General features: G+C 49.7%; 8 protein-coding genes across 8 annotated transcripts; 5 read left to right on the forward strand and 3 right to left on the reverse strand.

Annotated features, from left to right (window-relative positions):
* Positions 1-472: 472 nt before the first annotated feature.
* ATEG_10296 (uncharacterized protein) lies at positions 473-2,279 on the forward strand (the record flags this gene model as incomplete). Its single annotated transcript, XM_001218643.1, has 5 exons — positions 473-608; positions 761-1,039; positions 1,099-1,129; positions 1,179-1,888; positions 1,939-2,279. The coding sequence occupies 5 exons, from the start codon at positions 473-475 to the stop codon at positions 2,277-2,279; spliced, it is 1,497 nt and encodes a 498-aa protein (XP_001218644.1).
* Positions 2,280-2,926: 647 nt separating this feature from the next.
* On the forward strand, positions 2,927-4,358 carry ATEG_10297 (uncharacterized protein; the record flags this gene model as incomplete). Its single annotated transcript, XM_001218644.1, has 2 exons — positions 2,927-2,940; positions 2,990-4,358. The coding sequence occupies 2 exons, from the start codon at positions 2,927-2,929 to the stop codon at positions 4,356-4,358; spliced, it is 1,383 nt and encodes a 460-aa protein (XP_001218645.1).
* An 868-nt stretch (positions 4,359-5,226) lies between these two features.
* Positions 5,227-6,792, forward strand: ATEG_10298 (fungal specific transcription factor domain-containing protein; the record flags this gene model as incomplete). The annotated part of the gene is made up of 2 exons (XM_001218645.1): positions 5,227-5,255; positions 5,448-6,792. The coding sequence occupies 2 exons, from the start codon at positions 5,227-5,229 to the stop codon at positions 6,790-6,792; spliced, it is 1,374 nt and encodes a 457-aa protein (XP_001218646.1).
* Positions 6,793-7,362: 570 nt separating this feature from the next.
* On the reverse strand, positions 7,363-8,838 carry ATEG_10299 (Zn(II)2Cys6 transcription factor; the record flags this gene model as incomplete). The annotated part of the gene is made up of 4 exons (XM_001218646.1): positions 7,363-7,834; positions 7,976-8,285; positions 8,348-8,767; positions 8,820-8,838. 4 exons carry the CDS (start codon positions 8,836-8,838, stop codon positions 7,363-7,365), a joined length of 1,221 nt encoding a protein of 406 aa, XP_001218647.1.
* Positions 8,839-10,237: 1,399 nt separating this feature from the next.
* Positions 10,238-12,165, reverse strand: ATEG_10300 (uncharacterized protein; the record flags this gene model as incomplete). The annotated part of the gene is made up of 7 exons (XM_001218647.1): positions 10,238-10,281; positions 10,432-10,940; positions 10,992-11,334; positions 11,390-11,612; positions 11,662-11,984; positions 12,041-12,061; positions 12,132-12,165. 7 exons carry the CDS (start codon positions 12,163-12,165, stop codon positions 10,238-10,240), a joined length of 1,497 nt encoding a protein of 498 aa, XP_001218648.1.
* Positions 12,166-12,676: 511 nt separating this feature from the next.
* On the reverse strand, positions 12,677-14,306 carry ATEG_10301 (flavin monoamine oxidase family protein; the record flags this gene model as incomplete). The annotated part of the gene is made up of 4 exons (XM_001218648.1): positions 12,677-12,919; positions 12,970-13,779; positions 13,828-14,075; positions 14,129-14,306. The coding sequence occupies 4 exons, from the start codon at positions 14,304-14,306 to the stop codon at positions 12,677-12,679; spliced, it is 1,479 nt and encodes a 492-aa protein (XP_001218649.1).
* Positions 14,307-18,075: 3,769 nt separating this feature from the next.
* Positions 18,076-19,839, forward strand: ATEG_10302 (cytochrome P450 51; the record flags this gene model as incomplete). Its single annotated transcript, XM_001218649.1, has 5 exons — positions 18,076-18,321; positions 18,659-19,010; positions 19,089-19,408; positions 19,448-19,711; positions 19,768-19,839. 5 exons carry the CDS (start codon positions 18,076-18,078, stop codon positions 19,837-19,839), a joined length of 1,254 nt encoding a protein of 417 aa, XP_001218650.1.
* Positions 19,840-21,823: 1,984 nt separating this feature from the next.
* ATEG_10303 (uncharacterized protein) lies at positions 21,824-22,847 on the forward strand (the record flags this gene model as incomplete). Its single annotated transcript, XM_001218650.1, has 3 exons — positions 21,824-22,023; positions 22,104-22,373; positions 22,481-22,847. 3 exons carry the CDS (start codon positions 21,824-21,826, stop codon positions 22,845-22,847), a joined length of 837 nt encoding a protein of 278 aa, XP_001218651.1.
* Positions 22,848-23,426: the final 579 nt, after the last annotated feature.

Genomic DNA, 23,426 nt, shown 5'->3' on the forward strand with positions numbered 1-23,426 from the left:
GTCCAACTGTGAACGCAGGGGCGGATATGAGGATACAGTAGCCATTGTGCAGTACGGCAGGTAGGAATTTTGTCTGTGCAATCTGTCAATTTGCAAGCCGGTTGTTGCATGCCTTCTTTCGGGCGTTAGGTATAGAATACGTGGGCCGGAGGACTAGGACGAGGCCGGTCCGGATATCGGAGAGGCCGTCGGGAAGGGACCGATGCCCCAATTGCGGAGTTATGATCTGTATACAACCACAATAGGAATGGTAAACATTGTGATAAATAGGTAGTAAGGATTAAGTTATAGGCTGAGAATCTATCCTCATCGGCCTTTACTTTTACTTTCTATTCGCGATGGCTACAAACATAAACCACAAGCTAGCGTTTGTCCAAGGACCAAACGAACCAGCACTGTGGTCAATAACTCTGGGAAGGCTGATTGACGATCAGGTAGCGCGTTTTCGCGACCATCCAGCAGTGATTGTGCCATGGCAGTCCGTGAGCTTGTCCTATCGGCAACTCCAGGAGCGGAGCCGGATCATGGCCAGAGCCATGCTCGCCATGGGACTGCGCCACGGCGAGTGTGTTGGAATCATGGCGGGGAATTGTTCCCAGTATATCGAGGTATTTCTGGGTGCTGCTCGCATTGGATGCCCAGTTGTTGTGTTGAACAACACGTATACTCCCAAGGAACTGTGCAACGCCGTTCAGACAAGCGGCAAGTCTCTGCCATACTCCTGATACATTGCGTGTGTGTATTTGCTGACACTTCAAAGACTGCAAAGTCGTCTTCATTGCCTCCAAGATTGGCTCGCGGAATCTCTCCACCCACATCCAAACGTTGCAAGGAAACGACTTGGCGCATACCTCCCTCCCTCAGCTGCAGCAAGTTGTCATCATCGGAGATGGGCCATTCAAGCGGCGGATTGTTCATACACAATCGTATGCGGATTTTCTATCAGAAGGAACAAGTGGCCCCGTTGACAGCATGGCGTTGGAACGTGCCGAATCTGCCGTGCGTCCCGAGGATGTTCTTAACCTGCAGTTCACATCTGGTGAGGCCTTAGATCCATAGACAAAGTCCACCGGCAATTGACTTTTGCAGGTACTACAGGCTCTCCAAAGGCAGCCACTCTTACCCACAAGTAGGTGATGTGGACGTCCATGCAATGCCCTGCAGCTAATAACCGACAGCAACATCGTGAACAACGCTCGTTTCGTTGGACGGGCGATGCATCTCACCCCAGACGACATCGTCTGCTGTCCACCACCGCTGTTCCACTGCTTCGGCCTGGTGATGGGGTTTCTTGCCTCCTTTTGCCACGGAAGCGGGATCGTGTTCCCATCCGACAATTTCGATGCCAGGAGAGTGGTCGAGGCAGTCGTCCGCTACGATGCTACCGTTCTCTTGGGCGTGCCCACGATGTACGTGGCTGAACTCGAATACATGGCAAAGACGGGACAGAAGCCTCGTCGTCTCCGGACGGGACTGGCATCTGGCTCGGCCGTTTCAATGCAATTGATGAACCAGCTGCAAGAGAAAATGGGTGTGAGGAAGCTTCTGATTGCCTACGGGATGACCGAGACCAGTCCGGTGACGTTCATCACTGCTATGGAAGATTCTGATGAGAAGCGTACCACGACGGTTGGTCGGCCGATGCCACACACGGCTGCAAAGATTATTGACCCCAACGGCAACATCCTTTCTCGGGGGGAGCGAGGCGAGATATGCACCAGTGGTTACGCATTGCAGAAGGGTTACTGGAAAAACGACGCAAAAACTCAAGAGGTGATGAAAAGGGATGGTAATGGAATTCTTTGGATGCATACAGGCGACGAGGGGGTCATTGATGACGAGGGCTACGCGCACATTACTGGTCGAATCAAGGATATCATCATCCGAGGTAAGTCAATGTCTCTTTCGCAGCGGAATAATGTCTAATGCATCTACTAGGAGGCGAGAATATCTTCCCCCGTGAGATTGAGGAACGTCTGGCCTGCCATCCAGCTATTGATGAAGCCAGTGTCGTTGGAATCACGGACGAAAAATATGGAGAAGTGGTTGGTTGCTTTCTGAAGGGCAACGCTGAATTACCACGACCTTCCGAGGCCGACGTTCGAAGTTTCGTGGAAATACAACTGGGCCGGCATAAGGCTCCCCAGTACATCTTCTGGTTGGGTCAGCCTGGGGTAGGAGAGGATTTCCCCAAGACTGGCAGTGGAAAGCATCAGAAACATGTTATGAGAGAGACGGGATGTCGGCTAGTGAAGGAGAGGATAAAAGCACGCCTGTGATAGCATGTTCTATAGACTTTCCAAATGCTGCAATAGATCTCTCCTTCTGCTGTGTAGATCAATAGCGGTCCGTAGAGCGGGGTACGCTTGCGGTAGTGTAGATGATCGGTCCGCGTCGGAAGAGAGCCGAAATGGGGATAGACTCAGACGATCGAATATATGCTGCATGTATCTCGTATCTATGGCGCATAAAAAAAGTTTCCTGCCATAATATAATCATAACCATGCAGACATCCTCCCCAGCTGTGCGAATTGTTGAAGTCGGGCCCCGCGATGGCCTACAGAATATCGCCGAACGGATTCCCACCGCCACCAAGTTGGAGTTGATACGCCGGCTTCAAGAGACAGGCCTCCAGAGTATCGAACTGACATCCGTTGTGTCGTCCAAGGCCATTCCACAGTTGTCCGACTGCCGCCAGCTTCTTCAGGATCCTGCAATACAGCAGTCACTGCAAAACAGCCTCTTGCGTCTTCCTGTGCTGGTTCCCAATGTTAAAGGGTTTGACATTGCGCAAGAACATGGAGTCAAAGAAGTTGCGGTCTTCATCAGTGCAACAGAAGGATTTAGCAGAGCCAATATCAACTGCACGGTGGACGAAGGTATCGCCCGTGCCAGACACGTGGCCGCAAAAGCAGTCCATGCCAATATGACGGTTCGAGGGTGAGCCTCACGCAATGGGTTTCGATGGCCTTCGCGCTAACATAAATAGTTACGTCTCCTGCATTTTCGCTGACCCATACGATGGCCCTACCGCCCCATCCGCTGTCCTTCGGTGTGTCAGGGCCCTCCTCGACATGGGTTGCTACGAGGTCAGCCTTGGTGACACCTTAGGGGTTGGATCACCTGCCAATGTGCGACAGCTCCTGCATTATCTGGTGGAAAACGGCATACCTTTGGATCAGTTGGCTGGCCATTTCCATGATACGTATGGTACCGCAGTAGCCAATGCCTGGGAGGCGTATCGGTGTGGCCTACGGACATTCGACAGCAGCGTTGCAGGTCTCGGCGGATGCCCTTTCGCCCCCGGTGCTAAGGGAAATGTGGCCTCAGAAGACCTGATATACATGTTTCATAATGCAGGAGTCGAGACGGGCATAGACCTACTGAAGCTCGTCGAAACGGGAGCGTGGATTTCGAATCGCCTGGCTAAAGCGAACTCTAGCCGTGCAGGAACCGCGTTGGCCGTGAAGCACAGGATTAACGCTCCTCACAGGACTTCGGCAGAGAATGGACAGCCTCTGTCATGGGCAATCTTCCAAGATACAGAGGGACTACAGCTCTATCGATCGGGTGCCAATTTGAAAATCATCTTGAACAGACCGAAGAATGGAAACGCTCTCACGGCCTCGATGCTTTCTTCCCTGACGCAGACCATCATCGAGGCCAGCAAAGACTCATCAATCTCTCGAATTGCCATTATGGGCAATGGAAAATACTTTTGCACAGGCATGGATCTGGGGAAGGACAGTACCCCGGTTGGCCAAGGCGGCTCCAGCAGTGATTCACAATTTGACCGTCTTACAAATTTGTTCGAGGCCATCGACCAGTCCCCAAAAGTCACCATCGCATGTCTCAACGGTCCGGCCTTTGGGGGAGGCGTCGGTCTAGCGTTTGCCTGTGATATCCGCATTTCTACGAAGCAGACAACGGTGACTCTTAGTGAGGTGAAGCTGGGGATCTGCGCGGCCACCATCTCAAAATATGTGATTCGTGAGTGGGGAGTCCCATTTGCGCGCGAGGCGATGCTTTCTGCGCGGACCATCACGGCAGAGGAACTGAAGTCTCGGGGGCTGCTCAGCGAGATCTCCGAGGACCAAAATCGCCTCACTGTACTGTTGGATCAGTTACTTTCACGCCTACGGGTTGCTTCTCCTAATGCATCTCGGATGTCCAAGGAACTGGTTCGGCTGGCCTGGGCTCACAGTGGAGGAGAGAAGCAGGCCGCGGGGATCCGGGAGCTCTTCGCTGCTATGATGAGGGAAGATGCTGATGGGGCTCATGGGGTGAGAGAATTCCAACGGGGAAAGAAGGTTGACTGGGATGCGTATATATTGCAGCAATCCAAGGCCAAGCTGTAGTAGAGTGTGAGATGGAGAATTGAACCTGTTTGGGTGGCATGTCATGATGCATTCGTTCCACCGAGAACAGCACACCGAGCCGATCACTGGGCCAGAGAGGGATGGCATGTCCAGACTAGCGATGTCTGTCTTAGGCTGGGGTCTAGACTAGTGGCTAATCCGCCATATCCGAGGTTATCCACGATCCCCACATGGCGTGGAATCCGTCTCACCCCCCGCATTTCTTGCTTGGCCGCAGTTTTCTTCACCTCTTTCTCTCTTTGACCCCGTGTGCGTAGACGAAATATCCGGTGGGAGTCGTTCGTCATTAATTAAGACCTCCCCGAGATTGCTCCGGCCGATGAGAGGCTGTCCAACCCCGACATTGGATACATTAGTGTGTGGCCTGATTGACCCATTTCTTCCTGGACGGGTCTGAGCCTCCTTCGACTCTCTGTTTGCAATGGATGGCTCGATGGACGCGTTACATAGCGGGAGTATCAAACGCATTCGACAAGCATGTGCCAATTGCAGGTACTATACTCAATCCTCTTGGAACTAAACGTCACAATAACATCGCCCTTTTTAGACGAAAGAAGACGAAATGCTCCGGTGAACGGCCGATTTGTTTTCCTTGCCGCCGCGTTCGAGCGACCTGTGTCTATGAGCCCTATTCTGCCACCGTGGGAGATATTAACCCAGCCGTACTAGCTTCAGCAGTCGCTAGTAACAACGATAATGTCAGCTGGTCGTCTGAATACTAGGCTCGCACGCTAACAAATCGCCAGGCGGCCCTGTTGGAGCGAATAAGCTCAATCGAATCTCGTTTGGCTGAATTGAGTGGCCGATCTCAGCATTCTGAAGGGTAGTCTCGTTCAGTGTCGTTCCAATGGGCCTCATATCTGACTGTGTCATTTAGTAATTCGTCGCCAACGGACCCGAGCCAAGGAGCAAGATCCCCGATCCATAACGTTGAGCTTCATCGTCAGCCGCCTCTGGTGTCGATTTCGAGCCTTCAGCCCGACCATTTGTGCGTACTGACAATTCGACCATGGACCTTGACTCATTCAACGCACTCCAAGATCCATACTGACTTGAAGTCCGTCCTAGTTCCCTTCCTCCCCGACCGGTTTTGCGATCAGTAATCGATACATATTTCATCCATGTCCATAACCAACCGTATTCCTACTTCCAAGAATCCTCATTTCGACAGAGATTGGAAAGCAACCTTCTGCCTCGGTGTTTGGTGTTGGCCGTCCTAGCATCGGCAGTCAAGTTCTCTACCCACGAGTATTATGCAGGCAGGGCTCGTGAAGCGACAGAAAAGTATGCGCGGGAGTCATGGATGTCTGTGCTGACAGACTACATGGCAGCAGAAGAGAACATGAACATCCATGTCGTCCAAACAGTCAATTTGCTGGCCGTGGTTGACTATACAGGTGCGGTCACAGCCTATTTGAAAATACCGACGGCCCTTGCTAACGCTCCAGCAGCTGGTCGAGTAAGCGCTGGATGGCTGAAGATCGGCCTCGCGGCGCGAATATCCCAGGACCTGCACCTCATGAAGGAACCCGATGCGTGGCTGTCATATGCAGAGCAGGAGGAAAGAAGGCGGTCATTCTGGTCCGCATACCTCGTGGATAAGCTTATATCCTGTGGAAAGTCACGGCCACTCGCCATCCTCGACGAGGACTGCCATCTTCAACTACCATGTGACGAAGACACGTTCCAGAAAGGGGAGTGGAAGAAGACACAGACGCTCGGAGAGCTTCTCAGCTGGAATACGCAGATGGTGGAACGCCCTAGCCCCTTCGCCTTGGCCATCCTGATGGCTTCCATCTTCGGGCGATGTACACGATACGTCCACCAAAGATGTCGCGCAGATGAAATCCCTCCATGGGATACAACATCCGAATTCTCGGCAATTTCGTCTTCCTTGTTGTTGCTAGAATCTTATTCCACCCTCGGAAGTCGCCCCATATCCGAGGTCATTCAAAACGGCGAACAGGGTCCGCAGGAAATCGGCTATTTGGTATTTGCACATACGCTTTTTCATTTGTGCCATTGTCTCCTGAACCATCCATTTCTGGTCCGATTGGGACTGAAGCCTTTTGGATCCAAGACACCCACAAGCTTCCCCGTCAGGGCCCTCCGAGCCAGTTGGGATCATGCTAAGCAACTATTGGACCTCATCCATGACGCCAGGGAGGCCGGATGTCTGGTGGAGTCGTCATTCTACGCATATTGCATTGCAGTGGCCGGTGGAATACACTCGCTGGGAGCATCGCTGCTAGTATCGCCCGGTAGCCCTGGTTCAGAGACGCGCACCCAGGACTCGGCGTATTACTTCCAGCAGACTCTGGACTGGCTGGATAGACTAGGTCTCTTTTGGGTTCATGCTGGAAATATGGTACCGCCCCTCCGGTTGATGATGGTCATGTCGTATTTAGGTTAACGATCACATCCAGGCGATCCACTTACGGGAATTCCACGCTCAGTCGCACAGGTTCGCTGGTCTGTTGGACACGGCGTCTTTGAAGGACGACTTGGACCCTGCTTCCGAAACAGCACTATGGTCAATAATCGACTACGGTACACTCGGGGCAGACCCACGGAAGAAGCCTCTGTTTCTCGAAGCAGGCTTGTCAGATCTACCCTCCCCCGGGTCATGGGGGGTTGGAGCTGTGCCGGTAAGCCTGCCGGATGCGGACCTCTTCGACAGCCAATCCACGGCCGCGAGGCTGAATGAAGTAGAATACTTCCTAAACAGCAGTCCAGCACAGAATTGTCTTCTATGACTACAGCAATATGGCGCTACGCAAAGCCACTCGCTCGGTGATGCAGGCAGTGTACAGCCTGGCCAACCCACAAAGGATAAAGGCATTCACGGCTAGTGGCTGTCGTAGGCATCTTCGAATGTTGTCGTTGTGTTTGTCAATGCTGCTTCCGGCACCTCAGAATATCATACGCTGAAAATCAATATATTCGTACAAGGTATCATCCTGAGCAACATGTCGTATGGAAATCACATGACTAATGTCGGAATTAGCTCTTTTGTCCAGCGGCCTGAGCCCTGGGCAGACCAAATTCCCGGTAGGGATTCAATTGCAGCCGATATATTGCGAAACTGTGTCTTTGCGTATACCTTGTTCATACGATCGGTGAAGAATTCGCGATGCTCTGGGTCTCTGCTATCAGCTGCGGCAATGAAACAAACCCACACGAGGGCGTGGGATCCGGGCTCGTCTGGGTCGATCTGGCTGACGACCTGCTTCAGGCTTTCCAACAGGCCCCATTGGTCTTGATCCACCATCGCCCTACCGAGGTATATTTGCGAGGCTTTCATGAATGCTAGTCGCGACAAGGCGAGCACCCGATGATGTTTCGATTCCGGCGGGAGGTCATATACGGTCCAATCAAGGTAACGCTCGATTGGAAGTTGTAAAGCGTGAATTCCTTGAGTCTCTCCCAACATTGGTCGGCCGAGTAATTTGAACCTGCATGATGTCAGATACATCCTCTCAGCCAGGGCATCCTGAATATACATATGAGTCTGTTGCATGAGGAAGGAATTTGCCGCTGTGTGCTCCACCTGGCTGATATTCTGGGCCAGGCACATTAGGGTATGTAATAAATACTTGTATTCCGAACTTCCAGTAATCGTCTCCCCGACCAACAGGACAATCAAGGTGGCCCAGGTTGACGCGTTGAATACGCGGTCTGGCGATGGCTGTAGCGAGTCCCGTCGGAGACGCGAAATAACGGCAGCACGTTCAGACTCAGCGGCAGGCTGCATTGCAGGATATCGGCCAGCGATATGTTGGGAGGCGACTGCAGCGATAGCGTGTTGTAGGACTTCATCGTGGCAGGCCATGGGGAGAAGGAGCTCTCGATAACCATTGGAGACATTATCCAGGATCACCATAACAGGGGCGACCTCATTTGCAACTAGCCAGCGATGGGTCAGCCTGAACACTTTAACGCTTATACAAGACGAGAGGGTAACCCACAATGAGAAAAGAGCATTCGTGTCCTGGAGTTCAGCGGAGCGATCCATTGACCAACTGTTGTGGGCACCAAGGCTTGCTCACTAGTACCATCCCCCTGCTGTTCAATGACTACCTCGGTGCTTCCTCGGATATCTTTCGCCTTCTTCACCTTTCGCCGTGTACGACCGCCCTGCTCATTCTTCCACTGAAGTTTTTGTGGCCGGGATCGGTCCGCATTCGTGGGCTGGGCTGGGAAGGCCTCGGATGGAGGAAGGTTGGCAACGGGGACGATGCATCCTTTCAGCTTGCCTCGCCTAGCGAGCCCGTCTGAGAATCTAAACCGTCCGAGGCCGGAGCATTCTAAATTTTTCTTCTGGCACTTCTTGCAGACGGGTTCGGCTCCGTCGCAGATAATTCGGCGTTTGGAGCACTGGAAGCAACCTGAGGGGCAAGAACATGAGTCTATCTTCGGGGAATACAATATTCAACTCACCTCGGGGCTTGGAGCTCATGGAGGGGTTAGACGTGGGGGATCAATGTGCGGAGGCGATGCGATGATGTTGGAGGGGGGAGAAGGGGAAGTGGCGGAATGAATGGAGAAATTGCGGAGACACGGCAGTTGGTTATCTAATCTTATCGCCACGCATTCTCACTTCTACACCTACCTACGCTCTAGGCCTCCTTCGCAATCTTTGTATGCTCCTGGCGAGTCTCATCTGTATTGCAGTTTGAATAATCCGGTTCAAGAGCGCCAGTCTCGGCGCGAAGGAATAATAATGTCTAGTCGCGATGGATCAAGGGGCCTCTCATCTGTAGGCCTTTATGAGCTCAAATGTTGACGACTCTTGTTGTAGATCATCAATTCCATTTTAGCCAGTCCAGCGCTATTCTTGTATTTTGTCGGCCGTTTGAGAAGCGTTGAGGGGTTTCCTGGACTGGGTTCCTTTGGGTTTGCATCGGTGTGATAAGGGAACAAAGTAGCAGTATCACTTCTAGTATATGTAGCTCTATGCTTCATCGTGCTCACCAAGCCTGATACACTCACCAAAAACCTTTTCAAAGAGCATCATTGCACCAATAAGCCTACTCATGATGACCAATCATGATTAGAACACACGATCTCAAACAGTATGGGACATGGCTTCTGTGGAAGTACATCGCATGCAGTGGAGCAGAATCGATTAAGTCTGTGGTAGGCAACATGAAAAGAAGAAAAGAGGACCAGAGCGTATTCCTAAAGGGACGATTCAGACAACCCACTCTCGTCGCGAGCTGCTCAGTACTGGCATAAGACTTGCTATCATGTCTCGTCCTTCCCCGTGGATAAAATTCGTCTGTCAATTTACGGATCTTCGCGACAAAATTCCTATACCAGTTGCAATTCCGGAAGGCATGTAGTGTTCTAGACCATCATCAATATGATAGGAACAGCCGAGATCCCATGGGGCTCACGTTTTGCAGTCGATACGGCGGACCCGGTATATTTCATGGGGGAAGTTGTCATGAAGATCCCCGGAAAATGCATCTTTTTCAAGGCCAATAACCAGATGGACCCTTGGGTCCTCTTGGAGTATATCCGGATTCGGATGTTAGATGTGAATAAAATGACGTTCAATTTCAAGTTCTTTGGATGAACGACCGTTGTTTTCGAGGTACAAGCGAACGGCTTCGTCAGGATCGTTGTAGTCTAGGTAGATCAGTCTCACGTAAACGTAGAATCACACGCTTGGGCTGAGACATTTCAGAGAGGGGTAGAAATAAAGTACATTTGGCTGAGTTGCAGGCGACTCGTCCTGCTTTAAAAGCTTTTCCGTTACGGTGTCACGTATAGGTAAGTTCTTGGCTGCCAGTTTGGTATCATTGCTTAGGTTCGCTAGGTGTTATTCTTGCATTGTTCATGAATCTCATAAGCTACACATGATAAAGCTCTGTTTCATTAGGATTCTCCTCCCAGTCTTGGACCATGGTATTGTTTCCGTGCATACACTGCCCAATTTCCAGCTGCAAATATTGCCATCACCGCCAGCACTGCCGCCGTATAGTCTGCGATAATAGTCAATAACCCCACGCCAATTGTTGAGAATGATGTAAGATAACTAACTTACTCATGTTGCTTCCGGTGACTGGGATCACGGTAGGAAAGTCATAGAAAATGAGCACGAGTATCGCAAATCCGACAGTAACAACATTCGCAGCCCATCCCACAGCACTCCTTAGTCGGAACGGGATATTCTTGGGTAGCCACTTCTCAGAACGACCGCGGTACATCAGAAGCACTGCCGGGAATGCATACGAGATATGCTGCAGCACAAGGCCGCTACCGATGAAAGCGTTGAAGGCCGAAGATGAGCCCAAGTAGATACACCCGATGACGAACATCGCGGTGAAGTTAAAGATGAGCGACCATACAGGAACTTCAAGGTATGGATGCATTGCTCCAAGCCATCGACTACCGAGAAGGGCGTGGTCTCGAGCAAATGACCAAGTGAGACGCGAGGCTGTTTGTTGAGCTCCATTCAAAGCGAAGATTGCGGCAAACACGAGAAGGACGATGAAGACTGTGGCTGCAGTACTGGATCTCGTTGCCTGATGCCACATCTCGTAAATTGGAACACTGCAGGCTAAAGTCAGCGCTTGTCCTTAATCGTCATGTCGGATAGCTTACCCTGTCGGGGATGCAACGACGGCAGCCAGGTCATTAGTACAATACAGCATGGCAATCATGAACCCAAAAGTGGTCACAAATCCAATACTTAACGTGCTCAACAGAGCTCGTGGAACCACTATTGCAGCATCTTTGCACTCCTCCGCAAGATGAATAGCGCCATCAATGCCTGCGTAGGCATAGTGAGGCGATACTAGTCCTGTAAGGAAGGCAACTCCTCCGGAGCTCCATCCGCTGTCATTGAGAAAGTTGGACCATACACTGCGCGATGTCTCATAGTGAGGGACCGACCGAGCTACACAGGTAATTGTGATGAGTAGGAAGGTGCCAAGAGTGATGAAGACTGCGTGTATCAGTGCGTCTAGCATTCCAATCAGATGGAGCATACGTATACTCACAGGAGACATCATGAATCCATAAGGATCGTTTCAGTAGAAGGATGTTGTATATCAACACCAACCCGTTAATTGCCTGGTAGATCAGGAAGTAATGCCACGGCTGTGGGACGTAATCCGGATTCCAGAAAACAACCATACCCAGTATCAACTGAGCTGGAATGATGGCGATTCCCGTGCAGATGGCAATCCATGCAAACACATTCGCAACTCCGCAGCAGTAACTCTTAGATGCGGTTAGCCTATGGTATGCAAGATGTGAAGGGCTGACTTACCAGACCACGACTCCACGCCTTCGGGCTCAAGATGCTACACCAGTGATATTGACCACCTACCGTAGGATATGCACTCGCCAGCTCGGCCATTGTTAGTGCACACGCCCCCACAAGCAAGAATATGGCAACGGGGCCGTAGATCAAAGTAACAGGTCCTCCCTGTGCAATAGCTAAAGCAACAGTTGCGGAGACGCCAGCCCAACTGTCGCAGATGACCCAACTGGCAGATATTGTCTCCAGATAGGTCATCTTTCGCGTGCCTGTCTGCAGCCTAAGCCCTTGAATTGTCCCTGCCTGTATCTGTCCCTCATTTTGGGTTGTTTCTAAGATCGTTTAGTTTCGTTGTTGCGGTATGAAGTTGGAGACCGAGAAAGCTTACGTCGTTCGATGTCTGAATACTCTGTCCAAATAATGTATCAGCGTAACTGTTCAAAGTCTAGATAGGAGTAATTATGGAGAGATCATCTAACCAGTAGGTTTTTCCATGGCCTCTTGTGTCCCCATAGTTTAGAAGATCGAAAGTTGTAGTATAGATAGATGATCCTAATCTGTACCAACTGTCCAAGTACAGGCTTATATACTACTTGAACCCCTGCCTGAACTCTCCCTTCTCCTCACCTCTTAACAACACTCGGATATCAAAGCTACTCATCGCATTAGCAACCTTATTGCGGCGTATCTCTGCGTATCAGTGCTGCAGGAAGTGATATGAGAGTAGCGGGGATAAGCCTATCCGACATTACCCAAAAGGGTCAAAAATGAGAGAAAAGGCGGTCCGGTACTACCACCAATCGCCAAGAAGTTTACTAGTATTCATCGGGCCATCTTGCAAGATAGCAAACTCTCGTCATTGGATAGTGTGAATACCGCTAGTTGCCAGCTTGCTGGTAAAATCCGGGGAACCCTGACTAGATGCACTACACACTCCAAATATGCCAATCAGAAGCCAGAAACTGCTTTCGAGAACGGCTCCATGTAATAGATTGCACTCATGCACTAACCTACTCAGTGGTGGTTACAGATTAGACCGGAATGTCGTTCTCGGTCCCAGCTCCTCCTTCACCGTCATAGCGGCCCGCGTCCCCTCCTCAATTGCACCATCAATGAAGCTACGCCAGCCGACAGCCCAGTCAGAGTTAGCGAAAAGCACATTCCCGTGGCGTGCCCGAAGCGCCTCCAACGACGTAGACAAAAGTTGCGGAGGCGAGAAGAACCATGCTCCCTTGGCGAACTCATCCCTGGACCAGTTGTGGAAGACCTGTGACATGATTAGCCTCTTCGTGCTCATTCCAGAATAGTGTGACATACGAGACGCTTAATGTCCATGTTTCCGGGAGACAAGTTGTCCACGGCCTTCTTTGTCGCAGCCACGTCTTCTTCTGGTTGGATATGATTGAAATTTCCGCCGAAACAGACAACGTGAGTGTTACCCTGCGGCGTCGTACCGTCCCCAATCGCATAGGCGAGTTTGTTGAACGGATAGGAAATACCCGTCCACGACCGCATACCTTTGCTTGAGATTTCCGCGTGTACTTTCACGCACTGGTTGACGTGGCCGATGTTCATGGCTGCCACACGCTGGGGATCGAGAGGAGGCTCAAACTTGATAGTGTTGAGAACATTCAACGGGACGGTCGAGATCAGGCGGGGCGCGCTGTACTGGCGGCCATCGCGGGTAGTTAAGGTAACCTTCTTCCCATTATCGTGTATAGAGCTGACGGGACTGTTAAAGACGTAGGATAGTCTCCCGGTAGACAGAGCTTCCTTGAAAAATTTGATGGCAAAGCTGGATTGTCCGCCCTTGAATTTGTATGTGATCAGACAGTCCAGACACCCTTGATACGTATATCCGCACAAGGCCCACCAGTGAAGAAATTCCAGAAAACTGGTTGTCTGCAACGTTCCACAGCTGCAGAGAAGGATGAAGCTTTCCAGGGCTACCCTTTCGTTCGGGGTGAGAGACAGGGAAATCTCATCCAGACGGTCTTGCGCGGACATGTTGTCGTATTTACGCGCTTCCGGGATGTGGAAGGTGTCGTGCGAAAGGGGCATGATCTTGCGGCCCAACTGGCCATCCACGTTGACGAACTTCGCAAGTGCCCCAGCTAGTAGAGCATCCTAAACCGATTATCATCAATGTATCTTGACCATATGGAAAGTACCAACCTCTTCATCGTGGCTCATGATGCTCTCGCCCTGGCTGGATCGCAGTTGGAAGTGATTCACTCCATGAGAGAAATCGAAGGACGACTCGAGTTCGTTTCTCATCTGATAGCGAGAGATTTCTCTCCACACATGGGGCTGAAACATATGAACCCATGTGCCGCCCATCTCAAAGGGGTATCCCTCGATGTTGGAAGACCAAGAGCGCCCTCCAATACGATCCCGGGCTTCCACTAAAAGGACCCGAAGTCCTATCCAAGTATCAGCATTGTCCGTTAACTATGGCCCACGATCAGCCTCTCACCTGCAACAGTAGCATCACGCAAGGATGTAAGACCGGAATATCCTCCTCCCACCACGATTACATCCCATGACTGGTTAGTGGTGACATTGGTTGAGGGAGAAATCACTCCAATCGACGGGACGCCTTGAACGAGGCCCGTCTCGGGAGTCCACTGGAAGCCGTCACGAGAGCTCATCATGTTGGGATGTGATTGAGCCGTTGATCTGAAGAGGATCCTTGAGCATAGAAGCCCAAGATGACTTTAGGTTTAGGGATTCTCATTTTATAGGCATGCTTTGGGCCTCGTGAGGTTTGTTACCAGATGTGACATTATGGGACCGTTCGCGAAGAGCGTGGAATGGGACTACTCGAAAAGGGCAAACGAGGGAGATTTCTCGTGGCCGGCCGTGGTGGAGAGTGGTCGGTCCGAGTGTCGGTTTTATGGTGGAAATTACCCGATTAGGGCAATAACGAGAGAAAATGCCATACAGAACAAGTAACAAGCGACAATCGATTTATGAATAAAACTAATCAAAGCAGCACCAATTACTTCTACTTGGTATCTTACCAACTCATGCATCTTACCGTTATCAGTGGGCTCAGTTTTTCTTATTCATAGAACATCGTCTTCGCTTACTTTCAAAGGCCTCAGCCCTTATCAGGATACGTTAGGATGGCAAGATATAAACTGCTCATGTACATCTTGTCTAGTCTGTAAGACCTTGAGATATGTCATATCGAAATCACTACAGAAGCGATTAAAGCGTGGGATGGAAGCGGATGTTTTTATGAATGATAGCACCCAAGGGAAGCTCTAAAGAGAGCCATCATTTGGCCCCCGTTTTACTACGTAGCTGAATTCAAGTCCTTGCCATTGCCTTCCAACAGCGGTAGACGACGCAGTATATTAGACACCCGCACGGTCGATAAGTTCTACACAGATCCTTACATTAGAATTCCGTTAACTGCTCGGTGTTGCTCAGCAACCGTAGTGGTCATATTTCTTCGTCGCAAAGTCACCTCCTGAATGGCTCCGGTGAAGCGAGTGGTCCTACGCCTTTGTGAAGCTCATATCAACAATCATGACCTTTACGAGCACGTTCGTTTATATCTTGAAAAAGACAGGCACTCTTCACCAGAAATAGAGCCCAATTGGCACTTTATTCGTATCCAGCCTCCCAACCCCCATATCCCCGCAAGCCGACCCCAAAATCCATGTCATCATCGACATGGAGGCAGACCAACTCTCTAGACCATTTCAGAGTCCTTATTTTGACTGCACTCTGGGCTTCCGATTCCGGCCATGGAGAGAAGATACTTCCATGGAAGCAAAGGCGGGCATTTGTACTTTGGTAGATGTGTGGTATGGAGACGCGTCAGTCTGGCGCTGTTATTGTGATGATAGTGCGAATTGAACGAATTCGTAGGGAATAAATTCTTATGATGAAACCAAAATTACTTCAAACAAAAACGCTGTATCTCATAGCAAACCGAAAACCACTCAGGAGGTGGGTTAGTACAACACAACTCAGTGTTGTACAAGCGTGCATCACATTTGCCAAAGACTAGTAAAAACCATCGCCAACACAAGATAAGATGTCAGACTTCCGAGTCCTGTCGCACCGCTGCACATGACGGCCCGGACTCGCTGAGGGGACATCAGACATTGCTGCAGGGCTGGCTGGGTCTCCTGGGTTGCGTTGCAGTAAGCAAAACAGCTATCCGGGCCAAAGTAGGTGTATTGATGGGTAGGGCAGCAGTCCTTCAAGACATCAAGAGGATCCTCCGTGAGATTCAGTCCTGCTTGCCAGATGTTGATGGCACAAAAATGCGGATATTGGAGTTCAGGCGTCCCGCCATGACCGGCGCATCGTATTTGATCCTGGGTACTGTTGTGAGGTTCCATATCGGCGGATTATCTAGGACTGCATGTTAATTTCTACCAGAAAAATAGGCTGGACTGGACTTCTGGAAGAAATATACAATAGCAGTGTTGAGATTCCAAGTAACTAGAAGGTGGCTGTTCTGTGCCCTTCGGTGGCCGGGTATGGGGAAGAACTTAGGCAGTTGTGGGAGAAGCGAAGACAGGAAACATGGATCGTTCAAGTATTCTCCCGTTTTGATTCACAAACATACAAACATTACAACAAGTAGCGATGTGGCCGGCACTAGGCCTACGCTAACGCCTACTAAGATTATTAGTACAATCTAGTCGGTGTATAGGGTAGGATCCCGAAGGGGCGCTACCACTAGCTAAACTTGGGCAATCCTCCTGGCTTAGGGCATCGGGGTCGCCGTGGCTGAGTTGGCTAGGGCAGCGGCTACTTGGCTTAGTAGCGAATCCGCTCCCTCGGTTGTATATATCAATATATAGAGTAGCAGTGCTAAGGACTACTGCCCAGTGAACTACTGGTTAGGCTTGAACTCCGATGAGTTCCCGCGTTCGCATACACATATCGCTAAGTCTCTATTTCGGTTAATTGAACCGAAGGTTATTGCTCTGGTTCAAGGTTTAGTGAACAGGGGTAAGAACTTGTTTGAACTCTGTTGGCCTTTACGCATGACGGGCATATACGCAGTATGCCCCATACATACTGTCAAACCGCGGTGACAAGCCATATAATACGCCTTACCTACCACGAAGTGTTTTGGAAGGATTTGGTAGCGGAGTCATCTGACCCATTCGTTCTGAACTGTGACCAACGACATCATAAAGTATGTCTTGGATCCCAAGGGGCGTGGCTTCAAGAGCAGCGGGGCTCGAGGTATAGCGCAGAAAGAGCCAGTTACGTACAATGCAGTGACTTAGACCCGCCACTGAACCCCACATGGCCATACAAGCACGCACGCAATCTCTGAGATTAGGAGACTGAGTAGTCGGATGCCATACGGATAAGCTTAGACGAGAAGTAGGATCATTTGCGGGTGTTGATCGGATGGCCGTGATGGGTTGGGATGCAGAGATATATACCATCGCGGCGGAGGCGCATCAGCGCGATGGGATTCCGCACACCGACAGGTACGAAGTCGGGGAGTCGATGATCGCATAGTCGATGTTGGCTGTGATGATTCAAGGAAGATAAATTGCAGTTCATTATTCTACCAGTAATGTTTTCTATCTTCGTAGGCATTGGTAAAACGTTTCAATACCCACAGCATAGTTGATGTCGATGTATCTCAGACCATGGGAAGTTTGCGAGAACTTAATGCCTTGATTAGCAAGTATGTCCTACGCAATATTTTCAGAACCCTTTGGTATCTCACTATGAAACGTTGAGACAGCCAAAAAAGCCCAGGGAGAGGAAGTCATTCGAAGAAAGGACGGCTCACAAGAACCATTCCGACTTTCCCCCCGACAGCGTCGACAGAAACGACGATATTGATTTCAACCTTCCGTTGATCTCTCACCCATTAGAGAAATCACATATGGCTTGGATAGATTGGAACAGGATCGAGCCAGCGATTATGAATTACCTCAATGAGCATCAAGTTCAGTGGTCGATGCTGGACCTCTGCTATTGTCGACGCCCAGGCTTTCCGTACAACGACATAGCTAAACAGCCAGTTGCATTTGTTATAGCGCAAAAGTCCGATCCCATCGCTTGAAAAGCCCTAAAAGAGGGCATTGAGAGAATTATCCAGCGAGAAAGGCCGATGAAGACCATCAAAGTTGAGCTCATGGATGGTAAGGTTAACCCTCATTTAGCCTCAATGGGTAGCGGAATAATCTGCAGACATTCCATGGCCACTCTTGGAGGCTACATACAACTGCGCAAGGTCTCAGAGAAACCTACATTAGAAATCCCGCCGAACAGCGTATTTGGCCTTACCAATCAGCGTGCTATCAAGCGCCGTCTCAGCCCCCTCTAAATCCGCGCTCGCCTGCCTCGGAGATTTCAAAAAATTCTATTGTTATTCAACATCCAACACGATTGCTCTTCAGTCCGTGCCCAGGACCGTCATACACCATGGGGCTTTTCGCCGCTGCCCTCGATAAGATCTGCAAACAATGCTCGACGCAGGCAATCTATATGCTCAGTGGAGTGGGCGTCATCACAACGCTTGTCCTGAGCGTCGTGATCAACGTGTTGATTCAGTTGTCGTTCAAGAATCCAAATGAACCTCCTGTCGTGTTTCACTGGTTTCCGTTAATTGGCAGCACGATCAGCTACGGGACCGACCCATACAAGTTCTTTTTCGAATGTCGCAGGAAGGTAAGGCAGAGCTCCTGATACCTGGAATCGCACCCGGATGTAAATGGCTAATTTACTGTCGGGCAATAGTACGGCGACATCTTCACGTTCATCCTGCTCGGCAAAAAGACCACAGTCTTCTTGGGAACCAAAGGCAACGACTTCGTCTTGAACGCGAAATTGCACGATCTTTGCGCTGAGTAAGTTTACTCATCTCTCACGACACCTGTCTTTGGCAACCATGTTGTATACGACTGCCCTAATTTCAAGCCCATGAAACAGAAGAAGGTACGAAAATATAAAAGATCGAGCCGCCTGCTTAAAAGCAAAAACTAATTAGCCGATGATGATGATGTAGTTTGTCAAGTTCGGTCTGGCATCAGACGCGCTACGTTCTTACGTTGAGTTGATCACCAAGGAAGTCGACGAATATATCACGAATGCCAATGCATTCAAACAACCTCGCGGAACCATTGATGTCGGTAAAGTCATTGCAGATATCACAATCTATACCGCTTCTCGATTGCTACAAGGCAAGGAGGTCCGAGAGAAGTTCGACTCGACATTCGCTGAGTTGTATCACGACTTAGACATGGGCTTCGCCCCTATCAACTTTATACTTCCGTGGGCTCCTCTCCCGCATAACTGCAAGCGTGACGCCGCCCAGAAGAAAATGGCACAGACTTATATGGAAATCATACAGAAGCGTCGTTAATCTGGGGGAGAGAAAAATTCTGAGGATATGGTTTGGAACTTGATGTCATGCGTCTACAAAGATGGAACCCCAGTCCCTGATATTGAGGTTGCCCATATAATGATTGCTCTGTTGATGGCCGGTCAACACTCTTCGTCTTCCACTATCTCTTGGATTATTCTTCGGCTAGCCTCACAACCCGAGATTACCGAACAGCTGTATCAGGAACAGATCCGAGTTCTGGGAGCCGATCTTCCCCCGCTTACATATGAGAACTTGCAAAAACTCGAACTGCAGACCAACGTCATCAAAGAGACTCTCCGCTTGCATGCGCCTATCCATTCTATGCTCCGTACTGTCAAGTACCCTCTTCAAGTTGAAGGTACTTCCTATGTCATCCCTAACTCTCACAACGTTCTTTCATCCCCCGGATTCACTGCATGATCCCCCGAGTACTTCTCCAAGCCATTGGATTGGGAACCCCACCGATGGAATGGTGTCAACGCCACGGGGGATGACGAGCAAGTTGACTATGGTTATGGTCTTGTCAGCAAAGGAGCTGGAAGCCCCTACCTGCCTTCTGGAGCTGGGCGCCATCGTTGCATTGGTGAGCAATTTGCCTATGTTCAATTGTGTGCCATCTGTGTGGCATTGGTCAGAGAGCTCAAGTTCAAGAAATTGCCAAATGTCGAAGATGTTCCGGCCACTAATTACTCTGTAAGTCTTATCAACAATTACAATTATATACTCTGTGCTAATATACACCCTTATAGTCATTGTTCTCAAGACCCTGGGCAAATTCTGTCGTTCAATACGAGAGGAGAGACGCGGCGGCTAAGGATTAATATGATCTGGCTTTTACTGGACTACTTTCTCCCTCAGGCTGGATCTATCTGAAAACGAGAAATAGAAGTAAGCCATAATCTTTATAACAACAACACACTAGTTAGTTTAATAACTCGATACATAGAGACAGTCATTATTGTTCAAAAAGAGAGTAATATATTACTTTTATTAGGCCTCAGATATCCAGCTAGCCTGACTTGTTTATATTGTTTCCCTGTTAATATTTGTATAAACTAAGAATTCTACATGACTTGTATTAATATCATCTATTTCTGATAGAGTTGACTGGCTGTCTTATTTCTCCCTAATAATGGAAATATACTCTCAACACAGATAAATTTATTCACAATTATATTAGGATATGTACAGTAATCCCTGCGAATGGGATAATGAACTGCACTAACTCATTATCAAAGATTATGATTAAGTGTTAAGTGTTCGTACAGATTCCGTTATTTAGTGCACCAAAGTCAACAGAAGCTGGCGTTCAAGGACATTTGAGCATTCTCTATAGATGAGGTGCTCCTTGAAGATCCTCCTGTGTCACTCCTACTCAATTGAGTTGCGTAAGGCTCTCAATCCAGAATTCACAACAATCTTCTGGCGTTGTTCTCCACGGTAGATCACAAGAGAGAAAAAGCAGTACCAGAGAAACACCAGAAATAAGATGTGTAGATAGCACGTATTCGCCGCACAAACCAGCAGACAGGCCCGGTAGGACAGCCAGTGGCTTCCGACGAGAGAGGCGAGAACTCTATGGGATAGGTTAATTAAAGGCACACACCCAATAGTTTGAAGATAAAAAAAAGAACTAGCTGGCAGAAAGGGATGCTTGTAGATGCCTGATTTCTGCAGCAGTTCTTCGGGCCAGCCCACGTAGGCGGAGACCTGTGTTTCGATTTCCTGCAGCGATGGCGTCGGGGGAGGTTGTTGGGCCAAGGGTTCGGCTGCTGGTTTGGTACCGTCCATTTTCTGCGTTGACAAAGTGAAGGAAGGTTCCAAGCATGGAGGGAATACGTAAAAAGACAGATTTGACCGGTTCGTTTGGTCACTGGGGCACTATATACTAGGGATATTTTTGGTAGATGACCATCTGCCTAAATTAACCGAGGTGAAATTGAAAGCGCCATAAGCCTTTACTAAGCGTTCATCGTGTGGCTCTCGGCAGAGACTACCGCAGAGCTAAGATTTACTATCCACATGACTACCATCCCTATAGGGTGGAATCCATCTCACTTAATAATATCTCCTGGGGATATGGAATTTCGTGCCGCCCTGTCATTCGCCCCGGTGTCTATGGCTAAATTGATGTTTCAGAAGTGCTTGAGAATCAGAGACCCATGCGCAGTTCCCACATTCAGGACAATTACCGAAATAAGAAAAAGAGCTTCGCCTAGGGGCAGGTGGAGCATAGCGGTGATGTCCTCCCCGACAGCGTGTCCGAAGCTGATACTCAACATGTTCTACTTGTCGTGTAGAGTCTTGAGCAATTAACTTGGCTGTTCACCTCCAACTGCTCCTCGGTCAGTTCATCAGGTGCTGGCTGGACATCGGGATTGAAACGATTCGATTCTCCATAACCCCTCAGCTGCACCCCACACTGCTGGTGATTAGAGAGAGAGAGCCACTCTTCTCACAGGATCGAGGTGCCTTAGCTCGGTCGATATCCCATTCCCAAAGGAAATTGCTCCGGACATAGTGGGGGTTCCGGAACAATAATGCCGGCTCCTTCATGTTACGAGGATGGTAGAGTAACATCGACTAGGCTCTAGCTCTCAGTCAGTGAGTTCTACAATGATTCACCTCCTTTGGAAGGTGTCGAGGCGTTGGAACGTCTCTTTCATTCGAATTTTCCTTTGTCTCGGAGAGCCCGGGACACCAGTATTGCTGGCTTCTTCTCACGTATAAATACCCTCTGCTACGCCATCTATATTGTCTATTGGCATCGCTTCTGTATAATTCGCTTTAGCTGGAAACTTGAAAATGAAGATTCTCTCAACCTTTCTCCCTTTGGTTCTTCTCCAACATGTGGCCACTGCCGCTCCCCTCCACCAGAATTTCGAATTGGAAGTTGTTGACACGAGCCCTCATGAGGCTGGTCTGGCTATGGCCAGTTTGGAGAAGCGAGTTGAATGCCGAGCCATTCTGGCTTCAGTCTTCGCCAAGGCCTCCAGTGCAGGGTTGTAAGTGACTGCCAACCCTCCCGACCCTTCTTGACCTGGTTTCATATGATGAGCTAACTCGTTGACTTGCCTGGTACTAGTGTCGTTTTCGTCAATGGTGCGGCGGGCATCGCCAAGCGAGTTTGCAAGATAGAAGGCTCCGAAAAATGCGAGGAATATGCGGATCTTGTCGCCGATGGCTTCAACTTGATCTGGGTGGGTGGCCAAGCCATCAAGCACGGCGCAGCGGGAGTGTCCACTGCGCAGGAGCGCATTAACAGCGTTCCTGGAGCACGCCGCTCAGTCGTGAACGAAGACTACACCTCACGAATTCTCGAGGGCCTCAGCGAGTATGGCTTCAGATATACTTCGTATGAAATGTTACTCTACCGGCCAGCAGGCTCAAGGCACGAGACGATGAGCTGGCCTTGGTCAATCGGATCGTTCTGCGGAATCTCACATCCCCTAAGAATCAGAGGGGCCACGATGTGGCGATCCACCACTATGAAGATGGAGTTGGGCAGATCCATCTGCCATTCGATGGCCAGAGCATGGGTGGCTCGGATGACTTGCTGAAGCGATTCGACGGCGAAGGTTTCAAGATTGCATTCACGTCTCGAGCCAGTTCGACCCCGGACCGAACCACTGAAGCGGCAATTTCCAATGCTATCGCGCAGAATTGGGCAAGAGAGGCCGACGCCAACATCAACGAACTTATAGGCTTCGTGAAGACCGACAGCAAAGCGAACTTCTATTGGCGCATTATTCCGGAAACTCAACGCTTCGGCACGAACTACGAAAGTGTGGATGTCTGTGGGGGAATGGCAAGTTATTTGACCCTCTAGTCTACCTGTTGGACAGATTAGGATGTAAGCGGGAAGGAATATATCGTCGTCATACATATAGATGCTTGCCATGCCCAGATCGTGTTAGGGGGCTGCAGGGGCCGTTTAATATGGTGTATATCGTGAAGGATCCAAAGGTCGCATTCACTGTGTTGAACCAGATAGGATCTCCAATTGAGGCATCAAGGGATTGTGGCGTCAATTCGATCACCTCGCCAACGCTTGTATAGAAATTATATCCCTATCACCCGCACCTAGCCTATACCTTAGTTTTAGAGAAAATCAGAGCCTAGGGCTTTTTTGAATTAATCGCGCGGTTCTAATGTGGCTTAAGTACGGCTGAGCGGACGGGAAGCCCTGTTTTCCACATCCTGTGGTCGTATGTGCTAGACTCTACTAAGAATAGAATTATATCAAGGCTTCTAGACAATTGGTCATCTTAACTTCTTCTGTTGCAGAGCATGAGTTGGTAAAATTAATTAATTTAATTTAAACCCTCCCGTTGCCGTATGCATAACGTCAAGGTGCAACGCTAGCAGAGAACAGTCTGCTGTAATGCAGGCCTATTTGGTGATTGTA

The sequence above is a fragment of the Aspergillus terreus genome, genomic scaffold (genome assembly GCF_000149615.1).
Source record: "Aspergillus terreus NIH2624 scaffold_17 genomic scaffold, whole genome shotgun sequence".
NCBI lineage: Eukaryota > Fungi > Ascomycota > Eurotiomycetes > Eurotiales > Aspergillaceae > Aspergillus > Aspergillus terreus.